We start from the raw sequence: 13,869 nt of genomic DNA, 5'->3' as shown, positions 1-13,869 counted from the left end.
TGTTTGTGTCATCCCCTGAGCAATGAAAGGCAGGAGATTGTTACAGTTTGTGTTGTGAAATCGGGTCTGTGGTGACAGAGATTCTGTGTGATGCATCTGGTGAGTGTTATGCACTAGATGGGTAGGGATTCACTGGAGTGATGCAACAGAGCAAGGAATGAAGAAAGAGCAAGGTAAATGAGAATACCCCATTTTAACATTGTGTGCCTATGCCTACTCTGCCGAAGGCTTTCTTATACCAGACTCAGCAGTTAAAAGCACTGTCTGTTCTTGCAGGGGACCCAGGTTAGGTTCCCAGCAACCACATGGCAGACCATGAGTGCCTGCAACTCTAGCTCCAGGAATCTGGCTCCTTCTTCTGACCTCTGTGGGCACCAGGCATGAATACATGCAGGCAAAACACATATGTAAAAACAACTAAAGCTTTTAAAAATATCCCATCATCTTCTCATCTTAAAGTCCCATGAAAGTTATGGCATCTAAAAATGATAATAATTCTTAGCACCGAGAAGGCGGCGATGAGCCAGTCTCTTACAGATAAGTAAAACAGCTTTCTACCTGTGTGCTAAGTTTCACTAACTCATACATCAAAGATTTGCACATTTGTTTCTCTTCAACAGATGAAGAAAGAAGGTGTCGTATGCAGACTAGCGAAAAATGAATGTGATATTTCTGAAGTGTGTACTGGCTACTCCCCTGAGTGCCCTAAAGACGAGTTCCAAGCCAACGGGTTTCCTTGCAAGAATGGAGAAGGCTACTGCTTTATGGGACTATGTCCCACCCGGAATGACCAGTGCTCAGAGTTATTCATTGGCGGTGAGATGCAGTCACAGGAATGAATGACCAAGGCAGTAGTCCATATTTCTCTTAGTGTCTTCAAAGAATTGGGATTACAACTGGGAATGATATAGCTTGTGACATTCTTTCAAGGTTTTACCTAGCATCTCTTGGCTGCAACCTCTATTTCTAACTTTACCTACAGTATAACTGATTATCTCTGTGTTCGAGCCAGTGTACAAATGCTCTCTATCCCTACTTAAAACACTATCCCAACTCAATCCATTAGTTCTCTGTGATTTACTGATTCCATTCTACAGAATCATTTTTGTGGGTTGATTCAGAAAGCTTAGCTGTGTTAGGAAATGAAGTGCTATATCATTCTTAGTATTAATGTTTTCATTTCTTTTATTTTACCATGTAATTTCAAACTCCAGGAGCAGAAGAGAGTCACAGCCTTTGCTACAGGATGAATAAAAAAGGAAACAGATTTGGATACTGCAAAAATAAGGGCAACACATTTGTTCCCTGTGAAGAGAAGTAAGTGCCCAACAGAAATAAATCTCTATGGAAGTGCATTAAAAGCCCTTAAAAGGCTTCTGCTCTGACAGATTTTACCCCAATTTTGCTGAGAATTAGGAAGAGAGTGGACAGTACAAACCTCTGGTTCCCTTTGTTGGTTAAATTTTCTCTCTGTGTTTATTAGCTGGGGTCCAGGAGTATAAAGAACAAGGAGGGGGGTAAGACTGGAAGAGAGCAAGGGAGAAGAATGCTACCAAACCAGGGCAAAATAGGGACAAAATAAAAGAGCGAAGGAAAGCAGCGGAGACATTTAAAGACGTGTGCTCGTGGAGAGGGGAGGTTAGAAGGAGACTGAGTTACTCGGTTAAGATCCCTTCTGAGTCTGTGTGCTGGTATTCTGCACAGCCCTTTGAGTGACAAAATAGGTGGATTGAAAAGGAAACCCCCAAGCCTTCAACCTTTGTTTCCATACACACGAGATGGGAAAGGAGGTTGCCCTTCACTTCCATCTCAGTAACTCTCAACTGCCATCCAACTGTACATTGAACGTTGCAAGGGCAGCAACCCCCAGCCTTGCCAGAATTAGTTAATGTCAAAACAGAGCGCTTCTTACTACTCCCATCCAAGTTATGCTAATCAGATTTACTAATAAATATTTTTTGTATACTTAGCACTGAGTCTTGAGAACTGAGAAATCTTTCCTGTGATTTTTCTGCATACTTTATTCATGTCGATTCTTAGAGTTGGAGCTTTAAATGTTTGAGAGCTTTCTCCGAATACCACACCGTGAATCTACCAGCAAACAGGGTTAGAGGAAAGTGGCTGAGCTGATTGTCTAGGCTTTTGCAGTTGCTTTGGTCACTGGTCCTAAATCTGACAATGTTCTATTTTTCCTTCAGAGATCTCAAATGTGGGAAGATATACTGCTCGGGAGGCCGGCCCTCATCACGCCTTGGAGAAGATAAAGCCTATAATCTTAAGAATGTGAAGCAAAATGTGACCATCAAATGCAGAACCATGTTTTTACTCCACAATTCTAGAGACATGGGCCTGGTTAATTCTGGAACAAAATGTGGAGATGGAATGGTAAGAGAAAAGCTCTGTGTATGGTCCAATTTTCTTGGTTCAGGGGCTCACAAACATCGCCCGTTGCTGTCACTGGTTTCAAAGGGGGTTTGCTTTCTGTGTGAGGAAACAAGAAAAACAATGGCGACTTTTCTTGTAAATTAATTAGGGAGAGTGTAGAAATAATATGGTAATAGTATTCTTGCTTAATTGTAGTTATACTAAATTGTATGTAATTGCTGTAAATTTGTTTAATTGGTATCTTAAAATAGGCATCTAATGAAATCACACTTGGCTTCTATACTGATTATTGTTACTGATGTCGACAAGCATCCTTCATTTATATTGTTCATGCAGCATATTTACTGGCTAAGTGCTAGGCTTTCAGTAATTGGGCTGAATTCCCATGGTCTACAGACCAACGTCCTTGAGAATGTCATACACAGAGCATTCCCAACAGAAATGCTCTCCTGGTGGTGTAGGAACCAGCTCATAGTTGATTACAGGAAGAGAGCTGGCTGCTCACAGAGCATTGTGACTACTCAGATTGCAGCTTGACTGGATATAACTTATTTTTTTTTAACAGATAGAAAACAAGACAGGCTTTTTACTCTATCTTCTGGCTTTTTAACAATTAGGACCTATAGTTAATTATCATGAAAATTTGTTAAGTACAGTATAATCTTTTACTCAATCTTCTGTTTTTTTTAACAATTATTATGATCTATAGTTGATTATCATGCAAATTTGTTGAGTACAGTATAATCTTTTCAGACAGACATAGAGTAAGAGTAACCAAACCTGAAAGATTTGGACAGACGCGACTTTTATCTGTGACCATTTCTTTATGTTGAGTACATCCAAAATCCTTTCTATTAACTGTGTTAAAATATTCTGTAAATTATTATTAATTACAGTCATTTTGCTGTACTGTGAACCAGTAAAAATTATTCTTCCTTGCTAACTGTTAACTAGTTCCAATTTCTCCTTTCCCTCCTACCCCACAGAGGTTTTTATCTCTCACACATGACTGAGAATTCCCTTCCTCTGTGCCTGTCTTAGCTTATACCGCTTCCCACACTTACTTAAGATGCCACAAATGCACAAACATCAGGCTTAGTTCAGTTTTCATCTAAATTGTACTCCATTGTATGTTTGTCACACTTCTCCATCCACCCATCCACCTATTGATGGATATTTAGGTTGAGTCAGTATCTTTATTAGTAGGAATAACTCTTCAACAAACATGAGAGTACAGAAACATCTGTTTTGTAAGGAAATTCCTATGTGCACACAATTGAGGGCTCCTCGGCTCCCATTTGCTAGGTTAGAGTGCAGTGCTAACAGATAAAGATGAGGCCCAAGATGTGGGAAGCTAGGAATGGTGGAAGACTGGAGAATAAGAGGAGAGGAGGAAGAACAAGAAAGTGAGGCTGAGGGAGATCATTCCATGCATTGGCTTAGAGGAACTGCAGAACCATCTTTGTGATGCTATCTTTGAGCTAAACAAAGATGGTAAAATCAAAGCAAGACATTTCTTAGCCTTATACCCGAGTTGAGCTTGAGAGCAGAGAGATTGACATGGGTGTCTCCGTTGTGGAAGCAACCTGTCCTAGTATTGCATAAAACATTCAATTAAGCCACATAAGAAGGAATGTGACTTCCTAAGAATGTAGAATGTAACATCCTAAGTGACTGTGTGAAACCCCACGTCTTATGAGCTGCATCGCACATGCCGGTTCCTTCCTTTCTAGGTTTGCAGCAATGGCGAATGTATAGAAATGGATAAGGCCTACAACTCAACCATCTGCTCCTCCCCATGCGATGAAAACGATGTAAGGTGTCATTGCCTCTCACAGTAGTGTCTTGCCTTTACTCTTGAGCCTGTGTGGAAGTATGCTGATTCTTTTGTTTTGTTTTTTTGTTGTTGTTGTTGTTTTGGTTTTTTGTTTTGTTTGTTTGTTTATTTGTTTTGTTTTTTGTTTTAGGTATTTATTTCATTTACATTTCCAATGCTATCCCAAAAGTCCCCCACATGGTCCCCCAACCACCCACTCCCACTTCTTGGCCCTGGTGTTCCACTGTACTGGGGCATATAAAGTTTGCACGACCAATGAGCCTCTCTTTCCACTGATGGCCGACTAGGCCATCTTCTGCTACATATGCAGCTAGAGTTAAGAGCTCTGGGGTACTGGTTATTTCATATTGTTGTTCCACCTATAGGGTTGCAGATCCCTTTAGCTCCTTGGTTACTTTCTCTAGCTCCTCCATTGGGGGCCCTGTGATCCATCCAATAGCTGACTGTGAGCCTCCACTTCTGTGTTTGCAAGGCCTCGGCATAGTCTCACAAGAGACAGCTATATCTGGGTCCTTTCAGCAAAACCTTGCTAGTGTATGTAATGGTGTCGGCATTTGGAAGCTGATAATGGGATGGATCCATGAATATGGCAGTCTCTAGATGATCCATCCTTTCATCTCAGCTCCAAACTTTGTCTCTGTAACTCCTTCCATGGGTTTTTTGTTCCCAATTCTAAGAAAGGGCAAAGTGTCCACACTTTGGTCTTCGTTCTTCTTCAGTTTCATGTGTTTAGCAAATTGTATCTTATATCTTGGGTATTCTAAGTTTCTGGGCTAATATCCACTTATCAGTGAGTACATATTGTGTGAGTTCTTTTGTGATTGGGTTACCTCACTCAGGATGATGCCCTCCAGGTCCATCCATTTGCCTAGGAATTTCATAAATTCATTGTTTTTAATAGCTGAGTAGTACTCCATTGTGTAAATGTACTACATTTTCTGTATCCATTCCTCTGTTGAGGGGCATCTGGGTTCTTTCCAGCTTCTGGCTATTATAAATAAGGCTGCTATGAACATAGTGGAGCATGTGTCCTTCTTACCAGTTGGAACATCTTCTGGATATATGCCCAGGAGAGGTATTGTGGGATCCTCTGGTAGTACTATGTCCAATTTTATGATTCTTTTAAAGAACAATATATTTTATCTACACCTTTTTTGTATAAACAACAAAATTAGTACAAAGAGCAAACTGAGATATTATTACACATAGACATCATTAATGTTGTGAGTTAAAGTACATTATCAGATTGATAATTTAGAAACCCATTTATATACATACACATAAGGCTTAAACATGAAATTTAAGGTTTAATTTTCCCAAATGTCATTTACAGTTAAATTACACCAGTATCAGCATTAGACCAAAGCTTTGGCAAAACCACACAAATTATGTATTTATTTTCAGCTCAATACTTTATACTTGGGAGAAACATTTTCCCTAAACCAAGATGGTCAATTAAAATGTATTAAGATATATATAATATATTATATATATGTGTGTATATATATATATATATATATATATATATATATGGATGTGTGGGCCTGATATAAAACTAATACTAACATAGATGAACTACAAAACATAGCTCCTATCAGTCATGAAATAACAATAACAATATATGGTTGACTGCTCTTGCAGGTGGATGACAACGAACCTGAGTGCCAGTGTGAGGAAGGATCAATAATTACAGAGTGGGGAGAAGCCTTAAACCTTACCAGTAAGCAGTCTAGAATACAATACTCACATATATCCAAAGTCTTCCACCAAGAAAAACCTTTTCCCACTGCCCTGGGTTTGTTGTATTTCTGCATGGATTTTATGGTCCCATCTTACTGTTTTACATGTTTGGAGATCCAAACTAAATTTACTTCATTTTGCCTTTTAGAATTAATGTATTTCCTAGCCATCTGTAGCTTATGACTTCTGTAAACCAAACCACAGAGGGGCTTTTTCTATTGTTGGTTAATAACTAACATGCAGACATTTTCATGCTAACAATGGCTTTCCTTAAATATCATGGAATCTTGAAGTTGGTTTTTAATTTTTTTATGCTTAGTCATTTTTATTGGATATTTTATTTATTTACATTTCCCAATTTCACTCCCCCCCCCCAGAAAGCTCTTATCTCATCTCCCCTCCTCCTGCTTCTATGAGGGTGTGCCCAAACCCATCAACCCACTCCCGCCTCCCTGCCCTCACATTCCCCTACACTGGGGCATTGAGCCTTGACAGAACCAAGGGCCTCTTCTCCCATTGATACCTGACAAGGCTACATAAATGGCTGGAGCCATGGGTCCCTCCATGGCTTCTTGGTTGGTGGTTTAGACCCTGGGAGCTCTGGTTGGTTGATATTACTGTTCTTCCTATAGGGTTGCAAACCCCTTCAGCTTCTTCAGTTCTTTCTCTAATTCCTCCATTAAGGACCCCATGACCAGTTCAATGGTTGGCTGAGAGCATCTGCTTCTGTATATGTCAGGCTCTGGCAAAGCCGCTCAGGAGACAGCTGTAGCAGGCTCCTGACAGCATGTACTTCTTGGCTTCCACAATGCAATTTGTGTCATGTTGGAAGAAGGAGAGTGAAAGTCCTTTAGGGAAGAGATAAAGTTGCAACTATTGTTAGCAATCCACTGTCCTAAAGATGATGCCCAGCTGAAATCCTGTTCATTTGTTTTTACACTGTAGGTGTCTCCATCATGGTCATTGTGCTTGTCATGGTTATTATTGGTGTTGGACTTGTCATATTACTAATCCGTTACCAGAAATGCATTAAGATGAAGCAAGTTCAAAGGTATGTCTGCATACTATTTGCAAGGCAACCGTCACTAAGTACATACTAACCTTGTTGCCACAGAACGTCAATGCAGGGAGATCTGAATCTCGTACTAAAGATCAAATAAGAAAAGCTAACCAGACTTAACATTTTCATATCCAGATGCTTCTCCCTGTGGCTCTTAAAGTTTATTACATGTTGAAAATCTGTATAATTCTTCCATTAAAAAATGAGTATTCCTTTCTCTCTGAGATATTGTAATTGACCTGATAGAAAGTACAAGCTACCTATCACTTAACTTGTGTGTGGCATAATTATAATCACTTGTCTATGCCCATAACATATGTCAATGTTCCATTTCCCCTCTTTACAGCTCTTCTCGAGAAATACGGGGGGTAGAGAATAAGGGATACTTTCCTGAAGAACATCAGACGAGGAGTGAGCCAATCTTGACCGATATCCATCCCCTACATGTGAGATACTTTCCCGTGTGACAGCTGATGAACTGTCACATGCATGTTCATGTATTTTTATTATTGGGGTATTCTATTTATTCTTCTTAATATATGTCAACATGTTGATATATTAAATATATGGTGTGGGGGAAGAGAGAAACAGAGAGAGAGAGAGAGGAGAGAGAAAGAGAGAGAGAGAGCAGTCAGAGGTCAACTTTATGGAATCAGTTCTCTTTTTTCACCTTTAAGGAGGTTTGTGGGTTTGAACTCAGGTCCTTAGGCTTGTGTTAGCAAACTGAGTGATTTCATTGGCTTCATCTATCTGGCAAATATAAGTTTTTAATGTGGAACTAACCCTAAGCTAAGCCAAGTGGAAGATGCTTAGAAGGCATTTGACAAGGTGTGCGATACAAGTGAAACTTTCATTGAATCAGTAAGTGGGGGAAGGGAAGTAGGCAGGATCAAATAAACATTGAACAATAACCAAGACTTATTTCGGAGAAGAAGTTAGTGATTAAATAAAATAGTACCTTGGGGACTAATGGAAAAGTTTAGTATTGTAAATTAATTTTTAAGGTATAAAACAATTGGAATAAAATTCAGGACAATTGAAATTGTATAAACTATGTTCTCAAAATAATATTGTATTAGGAATTATAAAACAAAAAGGGACTAGAAAAAAATCTCAATTAGAACATTTGTCTGAAACTCTAAGTAACTCCTATATCAAATGAAAAACACATAGCCCAGGCTAGCCTCAAATTCAAGGCTGTTCTCATTCCTCAGACTCCTGAGAGCTGAAAGCCACATACCACCATTATACCTGGCCAGGCATTTTGTGTTTGTAACTGATGAAGTAAGATTACCCTAACAAAATGATAAACTGTCTGTTAGTACCCAAGTCTTGAGGAAAGGATGGAGAGCCTAAAATATTTTTTATATTATTCAGCTGTCTTTAGATACACTGCCCATAAAAATAGAGTAATAAGTCTTTTATAAAAGATGTATTTGTTTTTATTTTATGAGTGTGTGTTGCCTGCATGTTTCTGTAGGCACCATGTGTGTGCTGGTGCTTCATGGGCCAGAAAAGGGCATTAGAGGCCCTGAAGTTGGAGCTACATGCAGTTGTAAGTGACCAGGTCATTACTAGGAAACAAAGCTAAGCCCTCTACAAGAGCAGCAAGCACTTCTGGCCACTGAGACATCATTCCAGCCTCTGCCAGTGTCTTATAATCCAGAACGTTGAGGCTTTTTGGTGCCTGATTGCACAGGACTAGATATTCTGAACACTTTTCCTTCCAACAATTCTGAGTTTTGTCTAATACTTGTAGAACATCTTCTCTCTACCCTTATGATGCACACAAAATTTCTGAACTCCACTATAAGATTTAGGAGAGTAATTTCATCATTCCCTTAGTATATGATAGTTTATTATCTATTTATCAATTTGTTTCTTTTGCTATGCCATTGTTAACCCTGAGATAGTTAAATACAAATCTTGATAGTCTGTTTTTATGAACATAAAATACTGTATGAAAAAATTTCAAATGTACATGAAGAATTTTCTGGCATGAAAATATGTGCTAGTAGTATCAATCTCACATAGGTGGCCCTGGGTTTAAATAACAAAGTTGATGCATACCTCAATGTTTGGTGTTTACTTAGCACTTGCTATATGTTCATTTTCTATTATTTCTTATGTGCTTTGCAGTTGCTTCCCTAATTACAATTTCCTTAAGATAGGTGCATTTCATGAGCTAAGAGTCAAATCCAAGTTCTCTAAACCCCAGGGTGAAAGCTGGGGAACTGTCAGAGATGCCAACCAAGGATTTACATGGAGCTGGGACATATCTGTTACTTGTCAAAGCTGCAAGTCTAGGTTGGGCACCATTATACTTTCCTGGGATCTCATCACACGAGAGACAGAGGCAGAAGAATCTAGAGTTCAAGACCATCTTCAGCTTCACAAGATCATGTATCAGTAACAAGACAAACAAGATTACAATCACCTTAATTGCCCTTTGGCATTTTTTTTGGTTAAGTAGAATACTCTAAGAAAAGAAATCTGTTGATTATCAGAATAATTCAGCTTAATGTTGAAGATGAATGCACTATGGTAAAGTTTTATGGACTTTACAGTAAGCTTTGGACTCTCAAACCTCTTATTTAGGGCTTTATATTACTTACAGAATTACATGAATAATAATCATTCAAATAATGGTTATTGACATATTAACTCCCCATGGAAGGTTAATCCTCATCAAAACTGTGGTTTGGAGAAGACATCATATTTATGATAATATATAATAATATATATTCATTATATATATATTTATTATACATATAATGAGTTACTTATATATGGATTATGTATGGATATGAATATATACAACTATATGATGAATTTTATATATTTATTATACATATATATTCATTATATATGTATGTATAATACATATACATAATAATATAAGTGAATAATATATATATTATATATTTGTGTATATATAATGAATAATGCCTGAATTTTTCTCTTTGGAAGAACTGTCAGACTAAGGTCTTGCTTCTGTTGGACCATGCCTTCTATTTGTTTCACTGTCTCCTGGGGAATTAACAGATAGTAAATTAAAACAAGGCACCTCAGTCAAGCACATCTGTGTATTCATAGTCAGTTTAGGAGCACCCAAAGAACTTTGAGGTCTAAAACAATGTAAGTGACCCTGGCCTTTCAGAATGCCTACAGAACTTTTGAGATTGGGAAACTAGCAGACCCACTTTGTGCTTCTCATACAACAGCATACTAAGAAGATGTGATCTTCTTCCATGCATGTTCTTTATAGAATAGATCTTAGATACACTCATTTGTAAGACAGCAATCTAGGGAAGATTACCATTTCGACATCTTTTATTGTTTGTCTATTTACTAGGTCTTTGTCCAGGGTTAGAAAGCATATTTTATGGTCTTAGAAATAGTGATCCTTTCGTGAGTACTAATTGGATATTAATAACATCTTTTCATCACAGACCACTGCAGAGTCCCTGGAAAGAGTTCCTTCCAGCTTTTCAAGTCCTCACTACATCACACTGGTATGCATAGTCCCCTGGTTGGTTGGTCCATTTGTGTAGAACTCATTCTGTTGTCACTTAACTGCTATTAGTTCCTTGAAAATACCCAGGAACATCACCACGATATTGGGTTGAATAAAGCTAACTCACTCTAGCATGAACATGTGCTTGGCCTGGTGGAACTAAGCAGGAGAGAATGTGTTGAGCCTGAATTCCTGGGGACACCTTTTGTTTAAAATTTCATACTTGGTCATAAGCTTTGTTGATTAACTGTGATTTAAAAAAACAAAAAACAATTTTTAGTTAAAATGTGTAGTTATGGGTTTCAGTATGGCATTTGGCATGCACATATTGTTTGTTTATCTTCCTTCCTTGCTTCTCATCCTCATTCCTCTCACATCTTTTGTATCCTTTTACCCCTAGCAGTGTCTTCTCTGATTTTGTTTTGTATGTATTCTATTACTGTCTCCTCCCACGGCTTTACTTAAACATACTTTTCCCATCTCAAGTACCCTTTAGTTTTGCGGTCTATAGCCACATCCAAAATGCAAAGTTAGAAGCCAAGGTCTACATAGGAGACACACATGAGATATTTGTCCTGCTGAGTCTGGGTTAACTCACTTAACTGAGTAATTTCCAGATCTACCCACCTTCTTGCTAATTTCATGATTTTATTTTTCTCTATGGCTGAATAAAATTCCATTGTGTATAGTACAATATTTTCATTACCTCATTTGTCTATTGAAGGATATGTAGACTGATTCCACTTTCTTGTTATTTGGGAATAGTAAACATTGAGCATGGATGTCCAGGAACCTCCATGATATGGTTTAGAGACATTTGCGTGACTGTCCAGAAGTGGTCTTGCTGATATTCATCACTGTAATTACTGAGTGTGTTTTTATTATTTAACTTCTGTTCTTTAAATGACTTTCTTACTCATGTCACCCCAGTCTTGGCCCCAGTTTTTGAGGGGCAGAAACAATGATACTTTTCACAGAAGCCTTGATCAGCTCCAGGGCTCTGGACTCTCAGTTAACTGAGACGGTGAAAACAAAGAACTCACACAGATTCTCTAGTAATGACTCAATCCTTAGTGTATCTTCAAAGTCACACAGGAAGACAATTCATACTTGGAGCTAGGAGATGGACCAACACAACAAGATTCTCAGTTCTGCAGTGCTCCCTGGAAGGATGAGAGGCTGTGATCAGAGGAGTTTTGTCTGGGATTCTTTGCTTTCACTGAAAAGGACCTCAAGTTGTGCCTAACAAAAACTGTGCATGCAAATTTCCAACTGCATTCCCTGCAGAACCTATGTAGTCCGTATCCAAGATAGTTCTAGTGGGGTTCAGTAGACATGCATGAAACATCTCTTATGCGGCATATTCTAGGAGAGCCACATCTTTATGAGATCTAGTGGCTTCTCCTGGGACCTTCTATAAGCAGAAGTGTCCTCGGCCTCCCCTTCCATTAATGAATTGCCTTAGATGATTTCTCATGGAGCAAGAAGTGGCCTTCTCTGTGTGTGCATTGTGGACATGTGTGCTGCTAGTAATAGATAGTTCAGTTCCTGATAAAGCATACTTTGTGTGTTACAGAAATCTGTCAGCAAGGACCCAAGAGGAATTGCAGAACCTAAGCAAAATGATAATGTGGTAGGTGTCTGTGAAAGGGAGTGCTTCCCTGTTTAAAGTTTCAAGTGCTGGCATTCTTCAGTGTTCACTGAACCCATCCGCTGGCTGGAGACATCATCTGCATTTACCAGGATGTAGGATGGGTGAAACTGGGTTCACAGACTCTCTGAAAATTCTATAGAATACACTACAATGCATATTTACACTAAGACTTTTAAACTTGGTGAAAGGAACAAGATAAAAATTGACACTCTCAGACTCACAAGTTGTTCTAGAAATAACAAAAACAACAGTTTTCTCTCAGACTTTATTGGCCATAACCTTACGGTGGAGTTCCTTGATAAATTTTAAAGGGCATGATAGACTGGTTAGCATGGCAAGGGGACTCAGTTTACCAAATTGCTCCTTTACTAAAGGACTTTTCTTACCCAGCCAACAGACAACTACAGGTGAGGGGCACTGCCCCATTTGAATAACTGCTTTTATACTGGAAAAAGATCTAGAAAGAGAGAGAGAGAGAGAGAGAGAGAGAGAGAGAGAGAGAGAGAAAGAAAGAAAGAAAGAAAGAAAGAAAGAAAGAAAGAAAGAAAGAAAGAAAGAAAGAAAGAAAAAGAAGGAAGGAAGGAAGGAAGGAAGGAAGGAAGGAAGGAAGGAAGGAAGGAAGGAAGGAAGGAAGGAAGGAAGGAAGGAAGGAAGGAAAGGGGTTAAAGAAACAGACAACTATTTCTTGCCTATATTTCTGAGTTCCTGCTTTCTCTTTTTCACTTGTTTTTATGAAGCTTCTGCAGCGTACTGATCCCTGTGTTTTGCTCTACAGAATATTTTTTGAAAGAGAATTCTGGCTAGTGTAGACACTTGCCAGGATGAACAAAGCAGGGTATTTACTGATGATCCCTCTATTCCCCTGTGACAAAGGAGAGAAGACAGTGGAGACATAGCCTCCAGCAAGCATGCTATTTAGTGCCTTGGCATAGAATGAGTGGCTATCACTGTCTTTCTGTTGTGATGGACCCATTCATGTTAGAGCATAGATAATCATGGCTATTATCAAAGGGGCCAGTGAGGCCAGGGAGAGGATTCAGCAGGTGAGGTGCTTGCCGTGCAAATCCAACCACTCAAGTTTGATCTCAGGAAGGAGATCACATGGAAGGAGAGAGCCAAGTTGAATACATTGCATATACTGGCGAGCATACACACACACACACACACACACATACACACACAAATAAATAATTTTAAAGCAGTGAAACAGAATCCACAAAGCTAATTCCAATTTGTAGGTATAAATGAGGGACTGAACTATGTGTTGACAGATTTTACAGAAAAAAACTCATTTTTAACCATCTGCTTCTGTTTAGAATTTGAACCTGGATATCCAAAGTGGCTGCGCAAGACTGGGCTAATCCTCCGTGCAGATCATCATTGCATTGATGTCCGCTAAACACGTTATGGTTGTTTTCCAAATATTCCTTACTTGAATATAAAATGTTCAAGAGAAATAGCTTCTTCCTATTAACATTAAGTCATAAAATCCACAATCTATAGCACAGACATAAGCTCCAGAAAAATTGAATATAAAATTTCCAGTTGGCTTTAATTTAATGTCCAAATAGGAAATCTCTCTGCTGTAGTAATTTCCTACACACTATTAATCTTGTTACATTTGTAATAATCAAAGCTTAGACAGTGATCATGTAGAGCCTCACAAACAAGGCTAG

At 38.6% G+C, this 13,869-nt stretch overlaps 1 protein-coding gene across 2 annotated transcripts in view; it reads left to right on the top strand.

Annotated features, from left to right (window-relative positions):
- Adam7 (ADAM metallopeptidase domain 7) overlaps window positions 1–13,554 on the top strand; it is a 36,050-nt gene extending 22,496 nt beyond the window's left edge. For both annotated transcript variants that reach the window (XM_021182378.2, XM_021182379.1), the window contains exons 14-23: window positions 621–816; window positions 1,215–1,317; window positions 2,199–2,385; window positions 4,119–4,199; window positions 5,864–5,942; window positions 6,908–7,013; window positions 7,369–7,468; window positions 10,475–10,537; window positions 12,116–12,172; window positions 13,510–13,554. In XM_021182378.2, coding sequence (XP_021038037.1) covers window positions 621–816; window positions 1,215–1,317; window positions 2,199–2,385; window positions 4,119–4,199; window positions 5,864–5,942; window positions 6,908–7,013; window positions 7,369–7,468; window positions 10,475–10,537; window positions 12,116–12,172; window positions 13,510–13,554 — 1,017 coding nt within the window. The remainder of the gene's footprint in view (window positions 1–620; window positions 817–1,214; window positions 1,318–2,198; window positions 2,386–4,118; window positions 4,200–5,863; window positions 5,943–6,907; window positions 7,014–7,368; window positions 7,469–10,474; window positions 10,538–12,115; window positions 12,173–13,509) is intronic.
- The last annotated feature ends 315 nt before the right edge of the window (window positions 13,555–13,869 follow it).

Source organism: Mus caroli, unplaced genomic scaffold (genome assembly GCF_978045245.1).
Source record: "Mus caroli unplaced genomic scaffold, Mus_caroli_1 scaffold_12, whole genome shotgun sequence".
Classification (NCBI taxonomy): Eukaryota; Metazoa; Chordata; class Mammalia; order Rodentia; family Muridae; genus Mus; species Mus caroli.
Note: the sequence above shows the minus strand (reverse complement) of the source record. Positions and strands in the feature narration are given on the sequence as shown.